The 26,488-nt window shown below is 43.7% G+C and overlaps 5 protein-coding genes across 12 annotated transcripts in view; 3 read left to right on the top strand and 2 right to left on the bottom strand.

Annotated features, from left to right (window-relative positions):
- fbxl15 (F-box and leucine-rich repeat protein 15) overlaps positions 1-1,781 on the bottom strand; it is a 159,590-nt gene extending 157,809 nt beyond the window's left edge. For 2 of the 4 annotated variants that reach the window (XM_058061052.1, XM_058061053.1), the window contains exons 1-3: positions 1,633-1,781; positions 1,252-1,405; positions 222-727 (exon numbers count right to left, since the gene is read on the bottom strand). In XM_058061052.1, coding sequence (XP_057917035.1) covers positions 222-727; positions 1,252-1,405; positions 1,633-1,658 — 686 coding nt within the window. In that variant the 5' untranslated portion in view covers positions 1,659-1,781. Of the gene's footprint in view, positions 1-221; positions 728-1,251; positions 1,409-1,632 lie in introns of all 4 variants that reach the window. The other 2 variants (XM_058061049.1, XM_058061051.1) reach the window with 1 other exon arrangement.
- A 676-nt stretch (positions 1,782-2,457) lies between these two features.
- gpx9 (glutathione peroxidase 9) lies at positions 2,458-3,541 on the top strand. Its single transcript, XM_058061058.1, has 5 exons — positions 2,458-2,666; positions 2,739-2,832; positions 2,898-3,028; positions 3,091-3,221; positions 3,298-3,541. The coding sequence occupies exons 1-5, from the start codon at positions 2,535-2,537 to the stop codon at positions 3,353-3,355; spliced, it is 546 nt and encodes a 181-aa protein (XP_057917041.1). The 5' UTR covers positions 2,458-2,534; the 3' UTR covers positions 3,356-3,541.
- Positions 3,542-3,877: 336 nt separating this feature from the next.
- ndufb8 (NADH:ubiquinone oxidoreductase subunit B8) lies at positions 3,878-5,440 on the top strand. Its single transcript, XM_058061056.1, has 5 exons — positions 3,878-4,021; positions 4,243-4,369; positions 4,555-4,654; positions 4,746-4,901; positions 5,287-5,440. The coding sequence occupies exons 1-5, from the start codon at positions 3,892-3,894 to the stop codon at positions 5,377-5,379; spliced, it is 606 nt and encodes a 201-aa protein (XP_057917039.1). The 5' UTR covers positions 3,878-3,891; the 3' UTR covers positions 5,380-5,440.
- A 158-nt stretch (positions 5,441-5,598) lies between these two features.
- On the top strand, positions 5,599-17,697 carry sec31b (SEC31 homolog B, COPII coat complex component). 4 transcript variants are annotated; one of them, XM_058061021.1, is made up of 27 exons: positions 5,599-5,726; positions 6,379-6,478; positions 6,554-6,677; positions 7,309-7,504; positions 7,579-7,674; positions 7,742-7,882; positions 8,790-8,932; positions 9,019-9,118; positions 9,435-9,596; positions 9,668-9,820; positions 9,904-10,134; positions 10,198-10,272; positions 11,073-11,165; positions 11,239-11,350; positions 11,421-11,599; positions 11,664-11,790; positions 11,866-12,011; positions 13,300-13,473; positions 13,547-13,675; positions 13,769-13,976; positions 14,052-14,444; positions 14,536-14,574; positions 14,910-14,968; positions 15,041-15,166; positions 15,238-15,357; positions 15,424-15,495; positions 16,211-17,697. In XM_058061021.1, exons 2-27 carry the CDS (start codon positions 6,400-6,402, stop codon positions 16,388-16,390), a joined length of 3,657 nt encoding a protein of 1,218 aa, XP_057917004.1. In that variant the 5' UTR covers positions 5,599-5,726; positions 6,379-6,399; the 3' UTR covers positions 16,391-17,697. The 4 variants fall into 4 exon arrangements, with proteins under 4 accessions (XP_057917004.1, XP_057917003.1, XP_057917006.1 ...); XM_058061020.1 differs by having other exon boundaries at positions 15,038-15,166; XM_058061023.1 differs by lacking the exon at positions 14,536-14,574 and having other exon boundaries at positions 16,211-17,696.
- A 3,209-nt stretch (positions 17,698-20,906) lies between these two features.
- scd (stearoyl-CoA desaturase (delta-9-desaturase)) overlaps positions 20,907-26,488 on the bottom strand; it is a 9,259-nt gene continuing 3,677 nt past the window's right edge. For both annotated transcript variants that reach the window (XM_058061047.1, XM_058061048.1), the window contains 4 exons: positions 26,321-26,451; positions 26,038-26,243; positions 23,765-23,997; positions 20,907-22,322 (listed from right to left, as the gene is read on the bottom strand). In XM_058061047.1, coding sequence (XP_057917030.1) covers positions 22,123-22,322; positions 23,765-23,997; positions 26,038-26,243; positions 26,321-26,451 — 770 coding nt within the window. In that variant the 3' untranslated portion in view covers positions 20,907-22,122. The remainder of the gene's footprint in view (positions 22,323-23,764; positions 23,998-26,037; positions 26,244-26,320; positions 26,452-26,488) is intronic.

The following is a 26,488-nucleotide window of genomic DNA, read 5'->3' as shown; positions in this document are numbered from 1 at the left end:
TTTATATTGAGGGTACCTAATATGCAGGCATGGGCCAGTTACCATTTTCAAGGTATACCATAGTATGAAAAAGTCAAATTTTAAATGCGCCGAGTACAAAAAAAGCCAAAAAGTGCATGCATGGTCGCAGGTCTGCTATCCACAACTCCAATGTGTCTACTGCATTAGATGACATGCTGTGAGTGTAATGTTGAAGTTAAGAAACAAAAACCAAAGACTACCTGATGGACTGGTTCCTGACACGCAGGCAACAATTCAAGTCCAGATGCTCGAGGCTCCTGCAGTTCTTGGCCACCTCTTCCACAGACTCATCCGTGATATTTTCATTGACAGCCAAAGAAAGAAAGGTTAACTTTGCACACTTCTTGGCCAGGTAGCAGATGGCGTCGTCCTTCAGCTGGCAGCATCCGGTGAGGTCGACGGAGCGCAGCGCCCCGCAGTAGTCGGCCAGGCTGCGCAGGGACAGGCCGTCCACGAAGCTGCACTGCGACAGAGTGAGATGCTGCAGGTGTAGGCAGCGGGTCAAAGACAAAGCCACCAGAGAGCGGCGGGTCAGACGGACGCACTCGGTCATGTCCACGCTGACGAGACGCTGGTTCTGGCTGAGGACCGGGAGCAGCTCGTCGTCTGTCAGCCAGTGGGAACAACTCTGAAGGGACAGCTTCTGTAGAACTTTGTTGTCCTTCAACATGACGCTAAAGGCCTCTTTGGGAATGGACAGTTGAACCTGTGCAAAGTGCAACGTTTATTACAAGTTTTCCCTACAGCTGTAGTAATCGAATAATATAGTCATGTGGAGATGTCCAATTAAATAAATAATACCTAAAACACACACAATTAACTGTTTCAAGTCAGCCGTTAATGCCATTTTTGAATAATATTATTAGTGAATGAAATACAAATAATATTTTTGTGTTGTGGCTATTTATATATTACATCTTAGGGCCGCTTTTCATCAATTTGATGGCACCACCAGGTTTTCAACCTGCTAATAAAATAAATAAATACATTTTAAACCCACAAAATCTTACGTTAAGTAGATTCTGTAATCATTTCAGTTGCCCCAGTGAGAAAACTTCACTTTTCACTTGAAAAAAACACATTATTTCAATTTACAAATACATTTAATCTATTTTCTGTTGCGCCTGAATGTGTTTTACGGCCCAGTGGTTTGGGAACTCTGTCCCATAGCACTTTAACCAGCTCTGGTTTTACTGTGAATGTTGTAATTATAAAGTTAAATACACTTACTGGATCAAAACTCCTGCATTTGGCGAAATAGAGTTGGATGAGCGTGCGGAAATGCTTGCTAACTCTTTGCAAGCTGATAAGCTGTCTGAGGGGTAAACAGGATAAAATATGTACGACAAGGACATCCTCCCAGGGTAAATCCAAAAGGCGACATCTGCTGGAGGAGTAAAAGCATTACTTTATGACATGAACTTTCACTGCAAGGTACACTTTTAAATAAGTGCCGAATGTTAGACTTGCTAGCTAGCCAGTTAGCTAGCCTTTTAATTAGCATACAGTTTCACATTAGCTTTTAAACATAAGAAAAGTTGACGTTTAAGCTAAGCTAATGTGACAGCTGTCACGGCAAATACTTTTAAAGATGACCAGTTAATCACTCACGTTCGTGTTTTCTCCTCGTCCTCCATTTCAGCTTGAATCCTTTATCAAAAGCTGTTTTTAAAAGTACAGCTTTACTGTACTGTATGTATTAACATTTCTTCTTCGTCGTCGTCTAGATATTCTTCTTCGGTGGTATTCTGACTAGAGTTACATTACCGCCACCTACTGTTCAAAAAGTGAGCCTACATGCCAAATATGTGACAGATGTACGGTAGTCTTTAATTTGCTTCCATTAAATTAAAACAAAACAAAAAAAACACTTGAGGTGTGTCAGGAGTGTGATTATTTTGTTTATTTGTTATAAATCTATAAATCATTTTAATAATTACAAAAACTTTAGTCATAGACCTGCTATAAACTATATATTGTAGCGACCCTGATGTGTTCCTTTTGACATGTTGTGCTCTAGAGTGTCTGACCTTTCCGGGTGGCCGTGAATGCACCAGTAGCCATTATTGCTTCACAATAAAAAGCTTGTTATTGACCTCAGTTGTATCATTTCCATAGCCTACAATAGATATATATTTACATAAACAATACTATACAGTTTACAAGCCTCTATTTATTTTTATTTCTTTAAATATGTTGCAAACAAATACCTTAGTAACCAAAACAAAGTGATATATGCTAAATTAAACCATCTAAAGTGAGAAATTCCAGGGTTCTCAGTAACTTCCAATATGGAAAACAAAACCACTAAAAGAGCGTGCATTTATTTTCATTCTGTTTGCATTCTAAGTGGAAGTCCCAGCCCTCCTAAACAAAGCCAGCCCACCTCCAGCCCCAACAATGAAGCCAACCATGCTGAACAATTGCTGACCCACGTTATGTCAGTGAGGATCGCTGAGTGAACAGCTCACTCTGTCCCGAGCGCTATCCCTTATACAAGCTAAAATCCTAACATGGCCTATAAATCAATCTATGATTTCTCTGCTGAGACGCTGCACGGAGTGACGGTTCCACTCAGCAACTTCCGGGGGAAGGTGCTTCTCGTCGTGAACGTCGCCACCTTCTGAGGGTCGACCATAGAGGAGGTAATATGCTGCAGTGTTGTTTACAATGAATCCCTGTTACATGCGTGTTCACGTGTTAATATGATCTCTTAGTACCATCGACTGAATGCACTCATGGAAATGTTTGGTGACCTCAACTTCACCGTGCTGGGCTTCTCCTGCAACCAGTTTGGCCTTCAATCCCCTGGTAGGCTTACTTCACTCTCAGGACACTCATTCGACGTTACAGTCCTCTTTGTTTATTTTTTTCAGAGGTAAATCATGAAACCTTAAACATCCTAAAGTACGTGAGACCCGGAGGTGGATTTGTGCCAAAGTTTCCTATCTTCTCTAAAGTGGAGGTGAATGGAGCAAACGAAGAGCCGCTCTTCACCTTCCTGAAGGTACTGTACTGCTTTTCTGCGCTGGAATATTCATCTGTATTCATATTTAATTGTTTTTCCAGGAGTATTTACCCTTTGTCAACCCTGTTATTGGAGACTTAAAGAAATTCTACTGGTCACCCATCACTGTCAATGACATCCGATGGAATTTTGAGAAGTTTCTAATCACCGCAGAAGGCGAGCCCTTCCGCAGGTAAGGCTGTGCACCTTCTTAAAGGCGTCATATAGGTGCATTCTCAGATCGGATCGGTGTTTTTACTTTGCTGCAGGTATGAACTTCACTGCCCCATCGATAAAGTGGAGAAGGATATTGCACAGCTTGTGTAGATGGACTTTGATCAGGTTTATCAGCGGTGGCGGAGTGACGGTCCCTCAGCCAATGCACGTGTGCACCTGAGATGGATCTGATGGGAATAGGAAGGGGACTCGGAGCTTTAGTGCATTCACTCTGAAGAAAAACTTTCCTTCAGCCACTGTTTGATATGTCGGTGTCTATCTGAAATAAATATGAATGAATAAAAATGTATTTTGTCTTTAATTAGCCGTAAGAAACAGAGAAAATGAATAATACAAAATAAAGGAAAGAGGTTAATTGATACGCAATAAACTTATTATGCTCATTATGCTATGTGGACTCCTAAAAAGCACACTATGACCCGCACAGAAAGCCTTCTTAATCTTTGAGAATCCAGTTTAAAATGAAATATACATTAATTGTAATGTGTAGTCAAAATTGGGCTTGAGAACTGAACTTCTTTCTATATATGTTTGTCGGTAAAAAGTGAAAGTTATAATAAATGTTTCTTAATATGGTTATACAGATTATGGCCCTCATGAGGACCCGTACTTTCCTTCTTTCGCGCATGCGTACGTCTCCTCCACTACGGCAGCCAGTAAACAACATGGCTGTCGTTGGTTTCCGACAGTGGGCCCGAGTTCTTTCAAAAGGGCGAGGACCCGGCATTTCAGGACTGCTGTCCGGATCCAGGGCAGGTCAGTTGGAATGTCGCATCTATCATTATGTTTTTTTATTATTTTACTAACATATATGAGTTTTATGGTTAGTTTTAAATGCTAAATGGACGTAACCTTGACATGCTAACCATTGCTTCAGTTAGCTTGGCGGCTACAGTGTGATGGGGATGAAGGCAATCAAAGTTATAGTCAGAATGCGTCTTGAATCATAGTGTATATATTCATTTCAATTGCTTTAGCCTCCGGTGCTGCCAAGGATGACTTACCTGGCCCGTACCCGAAAACTCCAGAGGAGAGGGCTGCTGCAGCAAAGAAGTACAACATGACGGTTGAGGACTATGAGCCTCATCCTGACAATGGAGAGGGGTACGGTTTGTTTTGCCGAATTCTATCACGCACAGTCGCGTTTAATGCACTTGTTTTTCTTGTAGCAAGTTTGATTATGATGCATCTTAATATTGGTGACTAAACCTCACCCAATACAATGTTAATGAATGTTTTCTATCACAAACCTAAGCTACAAATACAGTGCACTGTTTGTGTTTTTGCAGGTATGGTGATTATCCAAAACTTCCAGACCGATCACAGCATGAGAGAGACCCCTGGTATCAATGGGACCACCCGGACCTGAGGAGGAACTGGGGGGAGCCGGTAAAAATTGCAGTTTTAACATCCTGCATTTTTTGACACATTGAAGCTGTGTTTAGAAGTCAATCATTCGCCGTTTTTCCCCCCCGTTTAGATACATTGGCATTTCGACACGTTCATCAGGAACCGTGTGGATACATCTCCCACACCAGCATCCTGGTCCACCATGTGCAAGCAGCTGTTCGGTTTCATCGGCTTCATGTTGTTCATGTTCTACCTTGGGGAGAAATTTCCCAGTTACCAAGCTGTTGTAAGTAAAGACAGAAAGTAAAGTTGTAATTTTACTATCATAACTGGACTAACAATGCTGGCCTTTTTTGGCTTTATGAGAAATTTTGAAGGTTACATCATTTTACAAGAATAAAAACTTATCACAAGAATATAATTGTAGTATTATAGTAGTAATTTAGTCAAAAGTTGTACAACAAAATTTAACACTCTTGATTCTCGCATCAAAAAATTTTCAGTGCCAATCCTGTATCTAATACATTTTACATGAACGGTGTCTTTGTCAGTAAATTATATAAAATACATACCTTAACTTGTAGACATTAAAATTGACAGCGTGCATTGTTGTTTTAATGTCCAAGTTTTTACTTACACATTGATTCTATGCTTTTTCTCCAATGTTCCAGGCACCAAAGCAATATCCCTACAATGACCTGTACTTGGAGAAAGGTGGAGATCCTGAAAAACAGCCAGAAGAAGTCAAGCATTATGAAATATAAATGCTAAAATCCTAGTCTATGTGTACATATATTACTGTCAAGAATAAAATGCTAACAATTATGTGTGCATGTCATTATTTGTGATAATTTTATTGGGGTTCAGGATGAACCTACGAAATGGTCTTAGTTTGAAAAAAAAGTAAAATAATTAAGATTCAATAATAACCATACCGTCAATTTTTAGTGGTGCGTTAAAGCAGGGTAAGGAAATTTGGTGTAAGTCGGCCACCGTAGCTGAGGATCGACACGGCAACGCTTGGCTTGGATACCTGCGGCTAAACTATTAGCTTGGCTGTGGCTAACGTCAAGTCACCGCTGGTGTGGGCTCTCCGGGCGGGATTCAGGTTGTAAGTAGCAGACAAATGAATTATTAATGCATTTTATGCTGCGAGTAAGCACCCATTTACGGACTAGTCCTTATTCTCATTGCGCAATCGCAATCGGTGTTGTTAGCTTCCGAGACTGCTTGTCGTTAGCCGCAAAGTCTGTTCAGATTTAGCTTGGAATTATGCTCGCTCTTTACGACTGTATTCGCTACTATACACAATATGTGAAACATTTCTCAAATAAGTGTGTCAGTGATAATATCCTTTTTCCGAGAATGACGACAAAAGGACGTTATGTGCAACACTTAGCGAGTGTGTGAGAAGCTAGTGCTAACTAGCTTCGATACTAGGTTATCTAAGCTAATGCTACATTATTATGGTAGGAAATAATGGGATGCATTTTCCGGTAATTGGCAGAAATTATCCCACTTACAAGACGAGGGGTGATATTGTTAGCATATCAGACGTTTTGTAGCTATTATTACCACTCGCCAGTTGGTCAGCATTTTTGCAGAATTCCCCTCTTGGCTGTCAAGAGTGGGTGTGAGCTCTTTAATCACATAAAGGCGAGCAACACAATGAGTTGCGGGTGCAGATTTGTGCACCCCTTATCTTTAATAACTCATCTTTAATAAATATCACAGTGTGTCATTTAACTATCTCCCGTTGAAAGGTGCACTACTGTACAGGAAAAATGAGGTTGAAGGAGATCCAGAGGACTGCCCAGCAGGCTTGGAGTCCAGCCGGGCACCATCCCATCTGCCTGGCTTTAGGTACAAAACCGCAATCTGCATAATTCTCAGAGTACTTGCTTGACCTGACAAGTTGGAGTGTTTCATTATTTACAGGCACATCAGCACAGCAGCTTGATGCCTCCTTCAACACCACAGCGGCCCTTGAGATATTTGAGATGGATTTTGCTGACCCCTCCTTGGACATGAAGCTAAAAGGCTCACTGTGCACCCCCAACAGGTAAACCGTGTGCTGTGAACGTGGCGCAAAATCTTGGAAGTTAGCTGTCATTGTGCACGCCACCACTGAAAGTGTGATGATGGCCATAGACCCCATAAAGCAACCTTATGTGGCATTGAACTTATTTTTATGCTTGCATTAGAGTCCGACTCATGGGGGATTTTTGGCAGAGTTGCGATACCGATACTGGAGGCTGAAAAAAGATGTTGGAAAAATATGCAAAGTTTCTATTTACCGTTAGTGTACTTGTAATTTGATACAGAAAGCAGCTCTAATGTTATATAACATGTCTTTTAGTCCCTTGTATTAAGTTTAGTAATATGCATGTTCTGTTTATTTCTTTTTTTCATCCAGTGCATTATTGTGTCCACCAGGTGTCGCCAAACACCAACGGCCAATAATACAACATACCATATTAAAGGAGACACACTCCCTGCTAGATATAATAACATTATAACTTTAAACGTGTTATTATCTTATCACTTATCTTATCTTATCACTTCAATGCAGCAACTGCCATCTTGTGCATCAGGATGTTGCCTACAGCCACAGCCGTCGGTTCTAATGTTTTTTGACGAGGTGATGATTGGAAACCCTGGCGTTTAACGATGTGATCTCTCGCTCTCCATAGGTTGCACAGTCTTGTATGGGTTAATTTCGGAATGGGAGCAGATGGCGCAGGGGGCAGGCTGGTCGGTGGTAGCGAGAACGGCACGTTAACCGTTTATGACCCCGAGTCTATTGTGGGTTCCGGAGCGGAGGCCGTGGTGGGACAGTGCGACAAACACGCAGGACCCGTGCGAGCGCTGGACTTCAACCCTTTTCAGGTCTGTTTTTTTTACACAAAACAGTCATTTCTGACTTGTCGTGAGTAACCGCCGCTTATTTTTTTTTCCCTCAGAGCAATCTACTTGCATCCGGAGCGAATGACTCAGAGATTTATATTTGGGACCTGAACAACTTCAGCAGTCCTATGACGCCAGGAGCGAAAGCACAGGTGAAAATATCCTTGGTGCCATTTTGTTTTAGAACTTCAAGTGACCTCCTCCTTTGTCGCTTTCCAGCCCACAGAGGACATCAGCGTGGTGTCCTGGAACCGGCAGGTGCAGCACATCCTGGCCTCTGCCAACCCCAGTGGCAAAGCCGTGGTGTGGGACTTGAGGAAGAACGAGCCCATCATCAAGATCAGCGACCACAGCAACAGGGTTTGTGTCTCCAACGCAGTTAATTAATCAATCGGGATGTCACAAGATTAATACACGACAATATTTCTCAATGTATCTGTACTATGTATACAGGCTAAACTGGAATATTTTAGGAATCAAGTATTCAACTGAAAATGTATGATTTTGATCGAGTAATCCGAAAAAGGCTTTTTCACAACTGTTGGTCTAGTGCAGGGGTCAGCAACCCGCGGCTCCAGAGCCGCATGTGGCTCTTCAGCCTCTTTGTTGTGGCTCCCTTTGCAATGCTTGAATATTTTTTAACACCACAGTGGGGAAAAAGCATGTCTTTGTAATGAGTTTAAAAAAATCCAACTTTGTGTGAGTCCATGAATGCATCCTGACTGAGTTCTGACTGGTGATTGGATGAGTACAAGGATGAGCAGACAGGATGCTATTCAGTTCTCTCTCACAGGTAAACATTAAGGAAAATACTTTATAAATACTTTTCATACTTTCCCAAAGCTATTTGACAATTCTAAAAAATAAATTAGAGATCATATAAAACAGCGACATTGGAACTTCAGGTATCAGGTAAGTTTACAGTAATTTACACATATATTTATGTAAGTTTATATTTAATATAATACTAGCAAGAGTACTCCAACTTGTTTTTTTTCTTATCTGAACTACTTTGATAGCCCCAAATTCCCTCCAATTTTGTTTTAAACATACTATGTTTTGCGGCTCCAGGCTATTTTTCTTTAGTGAGCAAGGGGGTGAAATGGCTCTTTTCATAATAAAGGTTGCCGACCCCTGGTCTAGTGCCACACTTGGTCACATGATCACGTGGAATACCACAGTTTCCCGGCCCAGTGCCACTCTAGACCACATGAGAGAAAAACAAAAGTCTGTGCAAATAAGTGAGGCGAAATCCGTCTGTGTCCAGATGCACTGTTCCGGGATGCTCTGGCACCCCGATGTGGCCACTCAGCTGGTGCTGGCCTCAGAGGACGACCGCCTCCCCGTCATCCAGATGTGGGACTTGCGTTTTGCCACCTCACCTCTCAAAGTGCTCGAGAATCACACGCGGTGAGGCGGCGCTTTTTGTGTTTGGGGCGAAGTTGAGGGGATAAAGAAATCTTACATGAAAAGACTGACTGCTGTTTTTCCTTCAGGGGGATTCTGTCCATCTCCTGGAGCCAAGCTGACTCTGAGCTCCTGCTCAGTAGTGCTAAGGACAACCGTATCCTCTGCTGGAATCCCAACACTGGAGAGGTATATTAACTTAATCAGTTGCACTTTTATACAGTGGGGCCACCTTAAAGGGGATCTATTATGCTTTTTTCCACCTTTCTGACCTATAAATTTGTGTTAAACGATGCTAAAGTTTCAGATAATGAGGTCTGCACATTTGGAAGCGAGCCATGAAAGAAGTTTGGGATGGCTCTGAATGAAATATTGTCTCCCTGTGACTTCACAAGGAGCCCGGTTTCCTTATACGCTGTATTCGCTGTAGGCCCGGATACGTTCTTGTTCCCGGGAATATCGAGGTTGAATGTATTTTTAGGACAACAGAATGTTCTCCCTTCAGGTCATCTACGAGCTTCCCACAACCAACCAGTGGTGCTTTGACGTCCAGTGGTGTCCCAGGAACCCCGCTCTGCTCTCGACTGCCTCGTTCGACGGTAGAATCACCGTTTACTCCGTGATGGGAGGGAGCTTGAAGGCTCAGCAGCAAAGCACCGCAGATAAGGTTGCAAGCAGAGTCGCCATGTTTTACTCCCCAGGGGATGCGTTTTAACACTCAAAGTCTTTATTTAACAGATATCTTCATCGTTTGATACAATGGATCCCTTTGGTACGGGGCAGGTTCTTCCTCCACTGCAGGTTCTTCAGCCTGCAGTACAGGACACCATTGTCCCCCCTCTGAGGAAGCCCCCTAAGTGGGTGCGGAGGCCAGTAGGGGCCTCCTTTGCTGTAAGCGTAAATCTTAAAAAAGTACTTAATAGTATTTATTCCATGCAAAGGCTCGACTGATGCAGTATTTGTTTTTGTCTCAGTTCGGCGGTAAGCTGATAACATTTGACAACCCAAAGCCGACCCCGGTGCAGAGCCCCCAAGGCTCCCCCAGACAGGTGTTTATCAGCCAGGTCACCACGGAGACGGAGTTCCTGCAGCGCTCCAGGGAGCTCCAGGTGGCCCTGCAGTCAGGCTCCTTCAACAGTTACTGCCAGGCCAAGATCCACACCGCCAAGTCGGAGGCCGAGCAGGACATATGGAAGTTCCTCCTGGTAGGTCACGCAGGCTCCCAAGATGTGGACGCAAGGAAATTCACTGGTTTCCTTTTAACGCAGGTGAATTTTGAAGATGAGGTTCGCATAAAATTCCTGAGACTCTTGGGTTTCAGCAAGGATGACCTGGAAAAGAAGGTATTCTGTTGTCTCAGTTGTTCATTTCTCTGTGTGCATTATATGAACAAAGATATAATTTAGATAATTATATAGTGCATTGTTTAATCTCCAAGATTAAACTACATTTAAAAAAAAAAGTGAAGCTCAAATTTAACATATTCAAACAGAATGATGCCAACATTAGACTGCAATAAAATATATGTACTGTAGATTGATTACTTATCGATCAGTGATCATGTGAAGCTTTATCAATATACGACGCAGGCCATGCAGCTAGGATACCTGAGTTCGATTCCACCCACGGGCATCTCTTTGCAGAGTTTGCATGTTCTCCCCGTCCGTGCATGCGTGGGTTTTCTCCGGGTATTCCAAAAACATGCTAGGTTAATTGGCCACTCCAAATTGTCCATAGGTATGAATGTGAGTGTGAATGGTTGTTTGTCTATATGTGCCCTGTGATTGGCTGGCCACCAGTCCAGTGTGTACCCTGCCTCTCGCCCTAAGACAGCTGGGGATAGGCTCCAGCACGCCCACGACCCTCATGAGGATAAGCGGTAGAAAATGAATGAATGAATTATTGTCAATATTTCAAGTTAAAATAAAGTTATTGTTAAAGTTAAACTTTATGTTTATAAAGTGGACAGGACTAGGGGGTCCTTGGCTTCAGATCAAATGTCTGAAGGGCTACGTGGCTTTAAACCGTTTGGGAACCACAGTTGTACAGTAAATGATATTATATATATGTTTTTGTATCATTGTTTACAAATAATAATAATCCAAAATGGTGGAAATAAGCATCTTTTGAATCCAATTGACAGATTTCCAAATGCCTGGGTAAGAATTTCCAAGCCAACGGACATGCCGTGGACGCCGAGGACTTGGCCAAAAAGATGTTGCAGCTTTCTGCTCAGGTCTGCAGCTCATACACGTCCATTTTTAGCGTTTGAATGAAGTTACCGACACTTTTACTCCGTACTTTTACAGAGGTCTGAAGAAGCGGATGCAGCCGCTGATGGCACGACATCGGGCTCCGTTTCACCTGCTGACTTCTTCAACCAGAGTCCAAAAGAAAACTTCCACATCCCGGTTTCATGCGGTAAAAATCCACACCTTGTAATTCCATGCGGCGATCGGATGTCTTAATGAGTCGTGTCCTTTTCTCACAGACACAGACGGATTGATAAGCCAAGCGCTGCTGGTGGGCAACTTTGAGGGAGCTGTGGATTTGTGCTTGAGCGATGGCCGCTACGCTGAAGCCATCCTGCTGTCCATCAGCGGCGGCGAGGAGCTGCTCAAGAAGACGCAGCAGAAGTACCTGAGCAAGCAAAAGAACAGCATCTCCATGGTGAGAATTGAATCATCCTGTTTCACCCGCAGGCGAGATGTTAACGACTGTTACTTTTGTGCAGCTTATATCGTCGGTGGTGACCCAGAACTGGAGAGACATTGTGCAGAGCTGTGAGCTGGACAACTGGAAGGAGGCTCTGGCTGCCCTGTTCACCTACGCTTACCCAGAGGAATTTGCACATCTGTGCGGTACGTTGCAGCTCGTCTTTTTTATAAGGAACTATAAGGGACTGTGACTTTGTATCACCTTGTATCTGTTGATAGATACACTGGGGGGCCGTTTGGAGCGAGAGGGTACGGAGAAACGCTGTCTGCAGGCCTGTCTGTGCTACATCTGTTCTGGAAACATTGAGAGGATGGCGGAGTGCTGGGCCTTGCACAGGGACTGCTCCTCTCCTCTCGGTCTAGAGGTAAAAAAAAAAGTTGGGAAAAAAAAATGTAAATCAAATCAACTTTATTTGTATAGCACTTTTCCTGCAAAGACATGCAACACAAAGTGCTTTACAGAATTAAAAACAATTACCACAATTAAAAGGAAAAAAAATACTAAAAAAGCCCCTCCGTCCCACCCTCCATACTAGACACACAATCACACACAGTAGGGAGACACGGCATGGCACTGAGGATCAAGGAAACGCCACCTTTGGAGCCGTCCACAGTGGGCCCCTCGACTCCGACAGATGGGCGGACCCCCACATTAAAGGGAGGAACCCCCAGCTGGCCGAGTCGAAGGGACCCAAGGATGGCACCCCCTCAGCAGACCCGACACAGCCCCCAGTGTGGAGGACCCCCCCCCCGAGGAAATACTGGAGTTAAAAGCTAAAGACTAAAAGCATAAAATAGGACTAAAAAGATAAAAACATAAGAAAAGTTCATTCATTTTCTACCGCTTTTTCCTCACGAGGGTCGCGGGGGGTGCTGGAGCCTATCCCAGCTGTCTTCGGGCGTAAGGCGGGATACACCCTGGACTGGTCGCCAGCCAATCACAGGGCACATATAGACAAACAACCATTCACACTCACATTCATACCTATGGACAATTTGGAGTGGCTAATTAACCTAGCATGTTTTTGGAATGTGGGAGGAAACCGGAGTACCCGGAGAAAACCCACACATGCACGGGGAGAACATGCAAACTCCACACAGAGATGCCCGAGGGTGGAATTGAACCCTGTTCTCCTAGCTGTGAGGTCTGTGCGCTAACCCCTAGACCACCGTGCCGCCCACATAAGAAAAGTTAAAAAATATTAGTTAAAAGCCTGATTAAAAAGGTGCGTCTTTAATCTTTTTTTTTTTTTTTTAAATATCAACAGTCTCCGCAGTCCTGAGGCTCTCAGGCAGGCTGTTCCACAGGTGGGGGGGCCATAGTGGCTAAATGTTGCCTCACCGTGGGTTTTCGTTCTGTGTTTTGGTATTGTTAAAAGGCCAGTGCCGGAGGACCGTTGATATGGTAAAAGCAGATCAGATAAATAAGAAGATGCAAGGCCGTTAAGACATTTAAAAACCAGTAAGAGAATCTTAAAATCGATCCTGAAGCAGACGGGGAGCCAATGTAACGACTGAGAAAAAGAGACTAAATGAGAAATACTGAGTCACAGACATAACGAACCACGATAAACAAGGGATGACTGCATCGCTTTTTATCGATGTTAATTTTAATTAATTTTTAATACCTTCTGTTGTGTGTTTGTTGCCCAGGATCTGGTCGAAAAAGTCATGATGCTGCGCAAGTCCATCGAGCGCCTCCGCAACAGCGAGGTGGCGGTCCAGAGCCCCATCCTGGCCGAGAAGTTGACCTGCTATGCCGGCATCCTGGCTGCAGAGGGCAGCCTGGCCACAGCCATGGCTTACCTTCCTGAGAATTCCAATCAAGTGAGTTTTCAAGCCACTTGTCTCCGTTTTTCCCCGCATTTGCTCTGAACATTTGTGCCTTCCGTCTTCCCAGGCCGGGATCAAAATGCTGCGAAACAGATTATTCCACGCTCAAGGAGAGGCTGCAGGCAGACGGCAGCCTGCAAACGCAGCCAAGCCCAACGCGGCCGCTCATACTGCTGCACAGAATGCACAGATTATGGTAAACTGGAGTGGAACAGTTTTTCCCGTGGAATCGGTCCAACATACTTAGTGTTGTTATGCCTGTCATGTTTCTTTCTTGATGGTACCCCAGGATCAGTATCAGCCCCTTCCTTCTCATCATCATCATCATCATCATCAACAGCAGCAGTCACCCATGCCGACATCAGCGGTGTTCAAGCCTCAAGTTCCTCCAAGTAGCTCCGAGCCAGGCCTGCCGCCCTCTTCTTACATGCTACCCCCCAGTGGGACCCGCGCGGCCATGAGACCCACGTACCCCCAAAATCCATCTACAGCCCCAGGTGTGGCCAGAAGTTAATTAATGTCTCATTTGTTGCCGTTTTAGTGTGCTTAGAGTATTCTCGTGCTTTCTCTAGGTTTCGCTCCTCATCAGCCATTCCAGCCGGCACCCATGGGCGCACTCTCGACCTTCACCCCCCCCGGCCCCTCCATGCCTGCCGCCAACTTATCAGGACCTCCGCTACAGCCCTCCTCCGCAGCTCCGGGGGGGCTCCCCCCCATGCCCAGCCCAGGGGTTCCTCCGACGAGCTTTATGCCTCCAACCTCCATGCCGTCAGGTCCCTTGCCGACCGGCTCCCAGCCCGGAGCGCCGGTCCCCATGTACCCCGGGGGCCTCCACAACCACGGGCCCATGCCCCCCATGGCAAGCGGTCCCTACGCCCCTATCGGATCGGGTTACCCACAAGGGGGACCCGGGGCTCCTGGTGCAAAGCCCTTTGCAGGCTCTGCCGTGGCTCCTTCACCTTCAGGTTGGTGCCATGTTGCTGATGTCATGTAATTATTGGCTTTTCGTTCTGATCCGATTCCTCACACATCATTACCGCCTGATGTGACTTGCAGGATTCTTTCCTTGGCTGAATTCTCAGTGTGACGACCAAGGTGACAGTTAGGAATGCATATGACATCATAGGAAAATACACCAGTTCTTGTCATGCAATTTTTTATTTCTTTAATAGCTGCATTGTGTATTTTTGCGGCCTCATGTATGTCTGATACTTTTTGCTTTTAATTGCTGCAAAAAGTATGAACATGAGAAAATAAGGCATGAATTGAGGCATTTTAAACCATCCACTAGAGGTCGCTGTTGTTGTTTTTTTTAATTGCTTGTGACTAACAAGAAATGCTTTTAATTTTGTTTCTCTGACTGCTTGTGTGTGAGCAATGAGATTGGCAGGGAAAGGTCCCACGTGACATACTTACGTGTTTTTCTTTAGCGCCCCAAGAAGGCTGGAATGACCCCCCAGCGGTACGAGGGGGACCCAGAAAGAAGAAGGTATATTGATATCTGCTAAAAAGACAATTATATATTTATCTATTCAAGTAACTCTTCCACGTTCAAAAGCAGGTTCCTGACAACTACACACCACCCGCCCCCATCACTGCCCCCGTCATGGGCTTCCCAGGGGAGGCCCCTCAACAACACAACCACGCCCAGGTGCCCCCCGGAGCCCCACAGGAGCCCAGCGTGCAGGTAGGTGTCTGAAAAGGTATTATCATCAGAGCAAATTACACCTTACACCCCCCCGCCCCCCCATTCTTCAGCTCCTCCAGCAGCTTCCAGCAGAGAGAGTGGAGCAGAAGGAGATCCCCCCCGAACACATGGTGCTGAAATCCACCTTCGACAGCCTGGTGCAACGGTGCCAGCTTGCAGCGGGGGACCCGGTAAAGTCTACGTTCTTAGAGACGCATTACATGTGGTGTTTATTTACGAACGCATGTCGTTCACAGCAAACGAAAAGGAAGCTCGATGACGCCGCCAAGCGTTTGGGGTGCCTGTACGACAAGCTGAGAGAGCAGTCGGTAAGTAAATGCCACATTGTGACGCCACAAGCTACAAGGTAGAAAGTATACACTTTCTTTTCCCATATCTGCTACTCGTGTTGCATTCAAAGAGATTACATTGTGAGTGATTTCATTTATATTGGTGTGAAGGTAAGTGGTAGAAAATGAATGAACGGTGTTCCAATTACACCCTGTGAGTGAAGGTTCGAAAATTAGCCTTTATTGTTGTATGTATTTTTATATTTCATCTCGTGTGTGTGATTCAAGATGGCGGCGTAAACAAACCGGACTGTATTTTAGAGGCTAAACAAGTGGGCCTACTCAAGCCAAAATTTTGGTTATTAACCAAAATTAAGTTAACGCGCTAACCAAGGAGGACGTTAGCTTGGGTTCTACGGTATAATTTCAATTTTGGTGATGTTGACAACCACTTATGTCAACGTAACGGGTTCCATTTGAAGCTGTCAAAATGTAGTCCTAATATTCTCAAGGCACCGAATGGATCGAAACTGGACTGGATTGTTTTCGAAGAGTCCGTGTCTCACATAAGGATCGTGGATGACGGACCGGATTCAGTTTTCCTTTTAAAAAGCCGACTGGCTAATTTTCCACACAATTTAATCCTCTCCCAAAAGGATCAGCTTTTGCTCCGCATTATTTCGAACCGGGACATTTTTTGGCCACCGACCCGGACTGTCCCTCAAATCTCTTCTCTCCACCGGGTCTCCCCCAGCTCTCCCACAACATCCTGAACGGCCTCCACGAAATCGGGCGCTGCGTGGCGAGCCAGAACTACCAGCGTGGCCTGGAGGTCCACACGCAGGTGGTGAGCAGCAGCAACTTCAGCGAGATCTCCGCCTTCATGCCCATCCTCAAAGTAGTCATGACCATCGCCAACAAGCTGGGCGTCTAACCGACCGCTTCGCTTCGCTTTTCTATTTATTTCCCTTTTCTTCAGTCATGTTTCTTAAAAGATCGCGCGCGGTGGGGGGAGGGGGGCAGATGAATGTATTCTGAAATCAAAAACTTACTCGATGTACAAAATGTGTGCTTCAAGCGATCGGCGCGTTTTTGTAGTCCACATTATCAGACATTGGATGTGAACACTTTTCTAACGAGGTGGTACATGCCTTGTAACCCTTGCGAGAGATGTAGTGAAATATTTCATGGTAAAAAAAAAAAATAATAATAATAATATATTGAGGCGGCACGGTGGTCTAGGGGTTAGCGCACAGACCTCACAGCTAGGAGACCAGGGTTCAATTCCACTCTCGGGCATCTCTGTGTGGAGTTTGCGTGTTCTCCCCGTGCATGCGTGGGTTTTCTCCGGGTACTCCGGTTTCCTCCCACATTCCAAAAACATGCTAGGTTAATTAGCCACTCCAAATTGTCCATAGGTATGAATGTGAGTGTGAATGGTTGTTTGTCTATATGTGCCCTGTGATTGGCTGGCGACCAGTCCAGGGTGTACCCCGCCTTACGCCCGAAGACAGCTGGGATAGGCTCCAGCACCCCCCCCCCGCGACCCTCGTGAGGAAAAAGCGGTAGAAAATGAATGAATGAATGAATAATATATTGACTGATGCTCTTCACCGGCTGTCATTATATTCAGTCAACTGTGTGCCATCACGTCCTTTAGCCCCCCCCCCCCCTTTATTTACCACTACTGGCTTGGGTGAATGATTCCTAGACGACTCTTCATTCATTCAACATCTCTGCTTCATCGCGGCCGTGTCTTCTCCTTTTTATGTAAAGCATTCTTACAACAGATCCCATAAATATTAAATCATTCTAGTCGGGGATTTGTCGCAGGCTAGTTTGCTCTATCACGGCAGCAGAAGGCGGTAAAGTGCCTCCTTGTGTGCTTGTTTTTTTTTTTTTTTTGGTTGCACAGATGTTTATATAGTACAATCCATGTTGCTTATTTAACTGTTTTTTTTTCCCAAAATAAAATGTACCTTCTTCGATTCCAAGGCCAAAGTATTCTGCATGAAAGGTTTGCATAGCGTTATTGCGATGCAGTATGAGAGACTGTCAAATATTTGCATTAAGGTGGAACTCTATTTGGTAACAAAAGTGGGTGCAAATGGGGCCATTTGGTTGACCTCGTGTTATCTTTCTTCATTTAATTCTTTCTTTCTTCATTTAATTTAATTCTTTCTTTCTTAATTTATTTCAGACATGCATACTATGTTACATTATTCTTTCTCACATATACACTTACAATACAATATATATATATATATATATATATATATATATATATATATATATACATACACACACACATGCTACATCATTAAATATAGTATTGTAGCATTTTTAAATAATTAAGAGTGTTTAAAAAATTTGTTTTTAAACAATTAGAGTGTTATTGTAGAAGTCAACCAGGTCATCAGTGTTGCCAGATGTGAGGAGAGGAAAGACGGTGGTAGTGAGATGGGATGCAAACCGCAAAGGAGGGAACCTGATATTCTTTTTCCGCTTTTCTCACCTGAAAAAGTAGTTAGAATGTTGTATTCTCGTGTAAAACATTGCCAAATATTCACATAATGAGGTTTTTGCATTTGGAAGTGAGATCTAAAAGACGTTTAAGATGACTCAGAACATTCGGTTTGTAAAGGCGTGGTACGATCGTTCCTTTGTGACATCACAGACAGGCGGAATGTGTGACCAATCACAGCAGAGCGGGCACGCCCGGCGTGGGTGGAATAAATTAAAACAGACCGTCAAAGGAAATCCAGCTGGAATTGGTGCAGATTCTGCCAAATCTAAGACGTTTTCCGTGCGGGTTATTGTATGTAACTGCTCTATAGGAGTCCTCAACTCAATACAAAGGGTCGAATAGTGCTATATATTATATAAAATGGTGCTATCACCATAATTAATATAATATTATAAAATCTATATTTTTTTAAAAAGCCACAATTGAAATCCTAATAATAAATATTAGTTAATACTAATAAGAAATAAAAACAGTAGGTGAAATACACATTGGAAGTCTAATAAAAAATTTCTTAACATTTCTTAAATGAAATAATGCATGACAAAAGGACTAAAAAATGCCTATAAGAATAAAAATGCATTATATGAATTGTATTGTAATTGTAAAAAAATGACTTCAAAAATAACTTGTATGCATGTTCAAGTAAAATGAAACCATTACCATTGCCAATAAATTGGCTAATTAATCAGAAAATGTTTTTAAGCAACTAAAAAAACCACACTTACTATCCTGTCATGGTTTTTTTATGTGGTTGAGAGTAAATAATTAATTTTTATTTGGCACTCATAAAGGGTGATATTCATACCAACTATTTGTCTTCTTAAGATGCATTATTTAAATTTCCAACGGGCCCTTAAACGCACCACCTTGTGTGTTCCCTTGCAGGATAGTTGAGTGCTGACTGTTGCATCACAAACATGTCCCATTCACAGTGTTAGCACACAGGTGGTTAACGCGCCCCCCCTCTCTGTCGCCATTGGGTGCCGGCCGGGATCACAAGTCAGCACTTTGTCTCTGATTGGCCGCTTGCAGTCAGACGCTGTGTGATCTCACATGATTTGTGTGTGTGTGTGTGTGTGTGTGTGTCGGGGGAAAAGTTGAACTGCAGTAACCTCCGGTCATGCAGACATGGAGGTGGTTGGGGGGGGGGGGTGGCAATGTTCCCAAACATCACGCCACACCCCAGAATCCTGAGTCATGCGTCTGCCGGACTGCACTGGGAATCCTGGAAGGGATCAAAAGCACTAAAAACACTGCAAAATTAAACAAATTAAATGCAAACGTTAGCGAAGGTTGTTTCAATTAATTAGCAAGGAAAATGCATTCTATGAAAATTCTCCATAATTTCGAATCTATGTAATCATGTACAGTAACCACCAAGCAGTCCATATCAAGCAAAAAGAAGGACTCTAAATTATTTGTGGCGGTTACTTAAAAAACACAAAAAAATCTTGTAGTAGGATAACAAAGTACAAAAACTACTAAAGCCAAGACGTCTACAATTAATCACAACAATAAATGTTAGCGAGCTAGCCATCATTGAAAAGTTAAAAAGTTGATATTTTGGATTGAATTGCTATGTGAAACCAATGCGCCCAGGAAGACGTACTGAAAATGCCCAAAATACGGCAAAATACTTAATGTCCCGGTTGTAACAATTTGTAACATTTGTTAGGTAAACAGTGTAACAATGTTAACAAAATGTTGCTGTAGCATTGTTACATTATGTGAAAGGTTCCTTATTGGCATTTTTCACATAATGTGTTGCCTCTTTAGCTGTTTTGATATCTTTAAAATGCACAGAAAAGAGAAACGTGTGTCCATGTCTCAATTATAATGGGCAAAACTTCCAAAACAAGTGCAGTTTTTCTGTAAAGTGGACCTATTACCCTTTTTGTGTTGAGTTGTAGTTAGCTAAAAATGCTAACTTTCATAGAAATTTGCACTTTTTCTTTAGATTCATTCCATCCACATCCCGCCTCCAGGTACATCCACTCCACTGTGTTTGGTCATACAGTAAACCTCGGATATATCGGACTCGGATATATCGGAAATTCGCTCACAACGGACAGATAAAAAAGAACCAATTTTTCTGTAATGCATTTCCAATAAAAATTCATTGCATATATCGGATTTTTTATAACGGATTTCGCCTATTTCGGACAAAATCTCCAGTCCCGTTCCAATGCATTTCCATGAAATTTCCCTCGCATATATCGGATGGCCGCATCGTGGCGCTCCGATTCGCCGAATCGTGACAGGCCGCTATACGACGTCATTTGCAGCGTTGCCTGCGCGTCCAGGTACATTGGAAACATAGTCAAGGAAGTGCCTTTTTATAACGGATAAAATCTGATTTACGCATATACCGGATATAAATCCGATATATGCGTAAAACGGACATTTTCCAGTATACGCATATAACGGATTTCGCTTATATCGGACAAAACCAGTGGGAACAATTGAATCCGATATATCCGAGGTTTACTGTACTTCGCGCTAACATGGTGAGCAGAGCGCTACCCAGGAAAGACCATATAAGGAAACCAGGCTCCCTGTGATGTCACAGTGAGTCAATGTTAGAAAAAAACTCTGAAACCAAGCGTTCGGATCCTTCCCAAACTTATTTCATGTATCACTTCCACTTGCGCAAACTCAATTATCTGGAACGTTAGCATCATTTAACACGAAAATGCAACATTCTAGCTATAATTTAATGTCAGAAAAGTGGAAAAAAATCTAAGAGCGTACCTTCCCGCCCTCCCTCACATTCCTCTCTGTCCTCTGCAAACCGTCCTGGACATTTTTAGTTCTTCCTCGCTTAGCAGGCCAGCGCCAAATAACCCTTCGGTATTAAATAAAGACTTAGCTGTAGTTCCGTTAAAACACAAAACACCCCTCAAAAAAAAGAATGACAAGTCTATTTGAAAATATTGTGAACTTTTATTTATAGAACTGAGCAGTTGACAAAACAATTCAACCATTTACAACCTTTTAGATCCTTCTTGTCTCTACGAGAACCAAGATGATTTTTTTCAGGGGAGAGGTTCGCACGGCTAAGAAGTTAGCATAAAGTTTTAGGTCAGGTGGGTCATTTTGCGTATTTTTTTATTTTTTATTTTTTGCCGTAGAACGAACCTCTTGTCATTTTTCAGTGTTTGACCACGTTTTTAATTAGAAATAAATATCAACGATGCTGACGCCTCAGCTTGTAAACACGGAGCTCGTTTTGTTTTGGATATTTTGTAGAATTAAGTGTGAGAATGGCTGCAAGTCATAAGGCATTTGGTAGTTTCCTGACACATCTTGAGGGGGGTGTGTGTGTGTGTGTGCGGGGGGTATTAATTTTGAGATAGAAGCTTCGAAAAAGGTTTAGAAGGCTTTTGCGGGTCCGATCAGACCGACACTTATTTATTAATAGCCGCTCAGGAAAACAATACATATAAATAATAATATCATAGAAGCGTTGCGCAAACCTGATGCTCATATAGCTGGGGGGGGGGCGAGGGGGGGTTGAGTCGCTACCATCACCTTTGCTCGCTGACAACACGTACATCGTCTATCATCATGCATGGATGGCACGGTCACATGACCCGGCTGCTACATCGAGTGGCGAGATGTTGCATAAAAAGTCTTGAGAGGAAGCGAAGCCACGGTAAAAATTAAAAAAAAAAAAAAAAAAAAAAAAACGACCACAAAGCACTAACTATCAACTGTGTAAAAATAACAAAGTTGGCACTAGATGAACTGAATGAGTCCTTATTTTTGCGACAAATGATAAAAGCTTTTTTCAGCTTTTTTCGCAAAGAGTACGAAACATGGCTGACCAATGACTCATTTTTTTTTTTTTTTATGAATTCACTTCAAATTCAAAACATATGCAACACCTAAGCCTGATTTTTAAAAAAGGCTGGGGGTTTATTTTATTTAAATTTTTTTTATTTTTTTTTTAATTGTAATGATCCGGCTTCACAAATTAGTCACAAGCTACAAAAACCACACAAAACAAGCAGAAAATGTGGTCGAGGCCCTCGTGAAGCTGACTTGACTTTGAGATGGAATCACCGTCAAAAAAAAGACTCGTGGAGGTTTTTTTCCGTTTGCAGCCGCTAGAGGCCCGACTCGGCAGCCCGAGTCGCTTAGCCACTGCGGTAGCTACTCTCACCCGTCCGCTGTATCCGGGCCAGGACCATCTCGTGGGACACCCTCTTGCAGTCCTTGGCCAAGCCCAAGAAGCACATGAAGTCAATGAAGCAGGTGGTGATGTTCAGTTTGCAGCCGAACTCGCTGGTGGCGTAGTCGTACGGGAACGTGTGGTGGTAGTTGTGAAATCCTTCGCCTGCGACAAAATACGACATTTTATTCATCATACTTATGGAATGTTTAGATTATTTTGGGATTCGGACATTGGAAATATCCGTTTAAAGTACACTCTATTACCAAAAGTATTGGCGTCAGTAAAGTAAAGTATTCCGACACCGTGCGTTTCAGTATGAACAACGAAAAAAAAAAACTCATTGTAGCCATGCTATTACCAAGCCCCTCCCCCCAAACCGCTACTATCCAATCCTACGGTTATGCTGCGTTCAAGACAACTCGTGGAAAGGTGTATGTTTCTGTGTGTTGTGCTCAAAGAAGCTAATCTATGCTATACAGGTGGAGTCGAACCCGAATACGGTATTCCGAACGGCATCAATAAATACTTTTATTTTATTTTTTTTAGGAAAAATTAAGTTGAACAAATACTTTTAAAATGTTTATATTCGGGAACAATTAAAATTAAACATTAAAACGGGTTTCATATGGCGTAATAATGGAGTTTAATCGGGAGATTATTCTGCTGGGCGGCATCTAGTTGCTACAGTAAACCTCGGATATATCGGACTCGGATATATCGGAAATTCGCTCACAACGGACAGATAAAAAAAGAACCGATTTTTCCTGTAATGCATTTCCAATAAAAATTCATTGCATATATCGGATTTTTTATAACGGATTTCGCCTATTTCGGACAAAATCTCCAGTCCCGTTCCAATGCATTTCCATGAAATTTCCCTCGCATATATCGCATGGCCGCATCGTGGCGCTCCGATTCGCCGAAATCGTGACAGGCCGCTATACGACGTCATTTGCAGCGTTTGCAGCGTTGCCTGCGCGTCCAGGTACATTGGAAACATAGTCAAGGAAGTGCCTTTTTATAACGGATAAAATCCCATTTACGCATATACCGGATATAAATCCGATATATGCGTAAAACGGACATTTTCCGGTATACGCATATAACGGATTTCGCTTATATCGGACAAAACCAGTGGGAACAATTGAATCCGATATATCCGAGGTTTACTGTATTTACTTGTGCGGTTGCGCGTTCTACTGTTAGCATTAGCTCGCTAACGCTAAGTGTTGACAAGTGTAATGTTCACATTGGATTTAAACGGTTAAGTAAGTAAGGCTCGGGAACTTGTGTGGAATTGTATTATTAACTTCTGGGTGGTATTTGGTACCTTTAAGCTAGTGGGGGGGGGTCATGTTCACAATGATATTTTTGTAGTTTTTGGTTCAGACCGATCGTATTTATATATATTTTGTTTGTTTTGTTTTTTTGTTTTTTTTGGGGGGGGGTGTTCCGGCTCAGAATTTTCTTTTTACTTCTTAACTTTGGCGTTAGCTGCAGGCTAATAACTGAATCCTTTGACACATTTATTCTGTAGTCATATGTAGTCATGTATTATTATTATTATTATTATTAAATATAGATATATATGTATTATTTCCTACCTATGGCACTGAACGTGACAAACTTGTTCTCCCGGGGGTTGATGCTCTTATCGTATGGCCTGTTGCCCCACATGTGCGCGGCGCTGTTGACCAGCCAGGTGGCGTTGAGGACCAGCGTGTAGCGCAGCAACGCCGGGATGAAGTACGCCACCCATATGGTCTCGCCCCAAAAGTACCACGGCACGAACATGGGGACGAAGAAGCACATCAGCAGCACCGATAGCTTGTAGTGCCTGCAGAGAGGGCGACATGGGGCACTGTTAGTAGTGTGTGCGTACTCTGTGTGTATGTGTGTGTGCGTACTCTGTGTGTGTGTGTGTGTGTGAGGGAGGGTTTACTTCCACATTGTGTGTCAATGGCAGTGTGCTTTGTTGTTGAACCTTGCTAAACCAGACCGACTCCCGCTAGTTGCTGCATAAACATTTGCAGTCTCTGCATGATCAACATTGGCTATGTTCTCACAGAAGACGGTACACTTTATACTGTACATACATGTTGGCACGCAGTCACATTTTTGTCAGGGCGTTCGTGTCAAAGTAGGTACCTCCCGTGATGTGCCTTGTTAGCTGGTTCATATTAACTCCGAAAAAAAGCAACTCCAAACTATGTACAGTGTAAGACTGGTAAAAAAAATTGGAATTATAGGCACAAATAAGCACACTTCCAACATAAGAACTAGGACTTGCACCAGGGGAGGAAGGAAGGGGGGTGGAGATGTTCCAGCGTAAATGTCAGCCATATTCACGTGTGTCACAGTTCATCAATTCCATGATTTATATTTGGAGAGCAATACTGACAGACGGTCCTAAGTGGTATTAACAAAATACTTTGACAATTTCCATGTGTGCTACACAATCCCGGATATCTCAACCGGAAAATGGGATAGCAATGGACTGCAACATTGATCGATAATCTGATCGTGGAAGGCAGATGATCAAAGGCATCAGATCTCGGTCAGGACAACAACTCCTGACTTCCAGACTCCTGAAAAGGCTAGAAGAGATGCTAGCAGAAGATCCCACTTCTGGAGGACCAACTGGGACCAAGCCTTGAAAGGCTTTAGACTCCTGATCTGTCTGACAAGCACAAGGCTGCCTCGATTGGTTCCCAACATCTGGATGGCCCAAACAAGATCAACCAGAGCCTCCAACTGGGGAAGCTAAAGGCTAAAGTGTTAGCAGTTCACCTTGTACCAGTGAACACATCACACTATACCGACATTGAGAGGTAGTTGGTTCCCCAATGCCTGTCCACCACGGCTTTCTTTGGAGAACCACTCTGAGGCTTCCAGACAGGACAAGGCGAGACTCAAGTCCAAGTGGACCCAAGTCCACAACGGCTGTCAACCAGGCTATTACCCGCCTGAAACAACAAGTCGTCGTGTTGCAACAGTAAGGCAAGACCGGCCTTGGATGGGGATCAGCACCCAAGATGTAGACTAAGGCAATGAGGAAGCAAAGACCTGGTCTGGAGGAGGGTTCCAAAATCAAGGCCGTCAACCAGCAACAGCTAGGGAGCTGTTGTAATCAGAACCATCAAACGGGCCGTCAAGTGGAGGATCAGGGCCACGTATGAACCTCTTCCCAGTCCCCGGCATCTGCACATCCGGTACGGTACAGAGATTTGCCAACAAATGGACCACAAGTGCTGACCTTGACCAGCAGTTGAAGCACCATCGAAAAGCACACACAAGGTGCCTCCATCTTGCTTGTGACAGTCTACTAAGGCCCCCCTCGTCCCGGTTTATGGTTCTACGGACACGTTTCCGAATCCCAATTGCCTCTTTGTTGCATCGGTGGTTCCATTTGTTGTCCTCTGTCCCAATGGTGTTCTCTCCATTCCAATCCATATTGTGGTTTTCTCTTTTGCAGAAAGTTCATGCCCAGAAATGTCCCCTTTAGCATAGTTTAGAACCTACGACCTTTTTATTCCACTTCTACGTATTTCAAATACAAAGAACGAATATACAGACAGAAAGCTTTGCAATGGGAGATCCCTTAGCCTTTGTGACAGATGCAGAAACGTGCCCATTGTGATATGGTCCGAACGAAGTCGGGATGGCGCTGTCGCCTTGCCTTCATTGACAGGAAGACGGCGACAACATCCGTATAAATCATCCACTCTGGTGAAGACTGCTAGCATGCAGTCAAAACTGTCAAATACAGAAAACTAAGTTGTCCGTTAAGAATCGTTTGGAATGTATGAATGTTAGACCAAAACGAACCTCATTGGTCTCGTACTACCAACCAACGGGATGGTCTTGGCGTACTCACTTCCTCTGAAACATGACGACTTTGTCAGCCAGCAGGTCGTTAAGTTCCAGCTTGCGTCCCTTCTCAATGACGTCGGGGTGTTTGCGCACCAGCAGCCAACCGATGTGGGCAAAGAAGAAGCCCCGCGTGGCGTTGTGCGGGTCGGCGTCCGTCTCGGAGTACTTGTGGTGCACCCTGTGGTCCCGGGCCCATTCGAAGATATCATTCTGAGGGTCAACGTCAAAAACGGAAGATTATAATTATAACAGGGAGGTGATTTCTGTGGTGGCTAGGCTAGGCTTACCTGAAAGGCCATAGAGTTGGCCACGGCCAGGAAGATCCTCAACGGTAACGACGCTTTGTACGACCTGTGACTCCACAGTCTGTGAGCTCCCGCCGTCACTCCTAAAGCGCTTACCAAAAAGCAAAGCACGGCTGCGGAGAAACACGCATAACAATCATGTCATCCTTA

This window comes from Doryrhamphus excisus, chromosome 22 (assembly GCF_030265055.1).
Source record: "Doryrhamphus excisus isolate RoL2022-K1 chromosome 22, RoL_Dexc_1.0, whole genome shotgun sequence".
In the NCBI taxonomy this organism is placed as follows: domain Eukaryota; kingdom Metazoa; phylum Chordata; class Actinopteri; order Syngnathiformes; family Syngnathidae; genus Doryrhamphus; species Doryrhamphus excisus.
This window is presented reverse-complemented; position numbering and strand designations above follow the sequence as displayed.

Coding starts and splice junctions, on each gene's coding strand:
- ndufb8 (XM_058061056.1), top strand. CDS start 3,892: ATGCGTACGTCTCCTCCACTACGGCAGCCAGTAAACAACATGGCTGTC. Junction 4,022..4,242: donor GCTGTCCGGATCCAGGGCAG/GTCAGTTGGAAT, acceptor CAATTGCTTTAG/CCTCCGGTGCTGCCAAGGAT. Junction 4,655..4,745: donor GGAGGAACTGGGGGGAGCCG/GTAAAAATTGCA, acceptor CCCCCCGTTTAG/ATACATTGGCATTTCGACAC.
- sec31b (XM_058061020.1), top strand. CDS start 6,400: ATGAGGTTGAAGGAGATCCAGAGGACTGCCCAGCAGGCTTGGAGTCCA. Junction 8,933..9,018: donor GTGCTCGAGAATCACACGCG/GTGAGGCGGCGC, acceptor TTTTTCCTTCAG/GGGGATTCTGTCCATCTCCT. Junction 11,791..11,865: donor GGAATTTGCACATCTGTGCG/GTACGTTGCAGC, acceptor ATCTGTTGATAG/ATACACTGGGGGGCCGTTTG.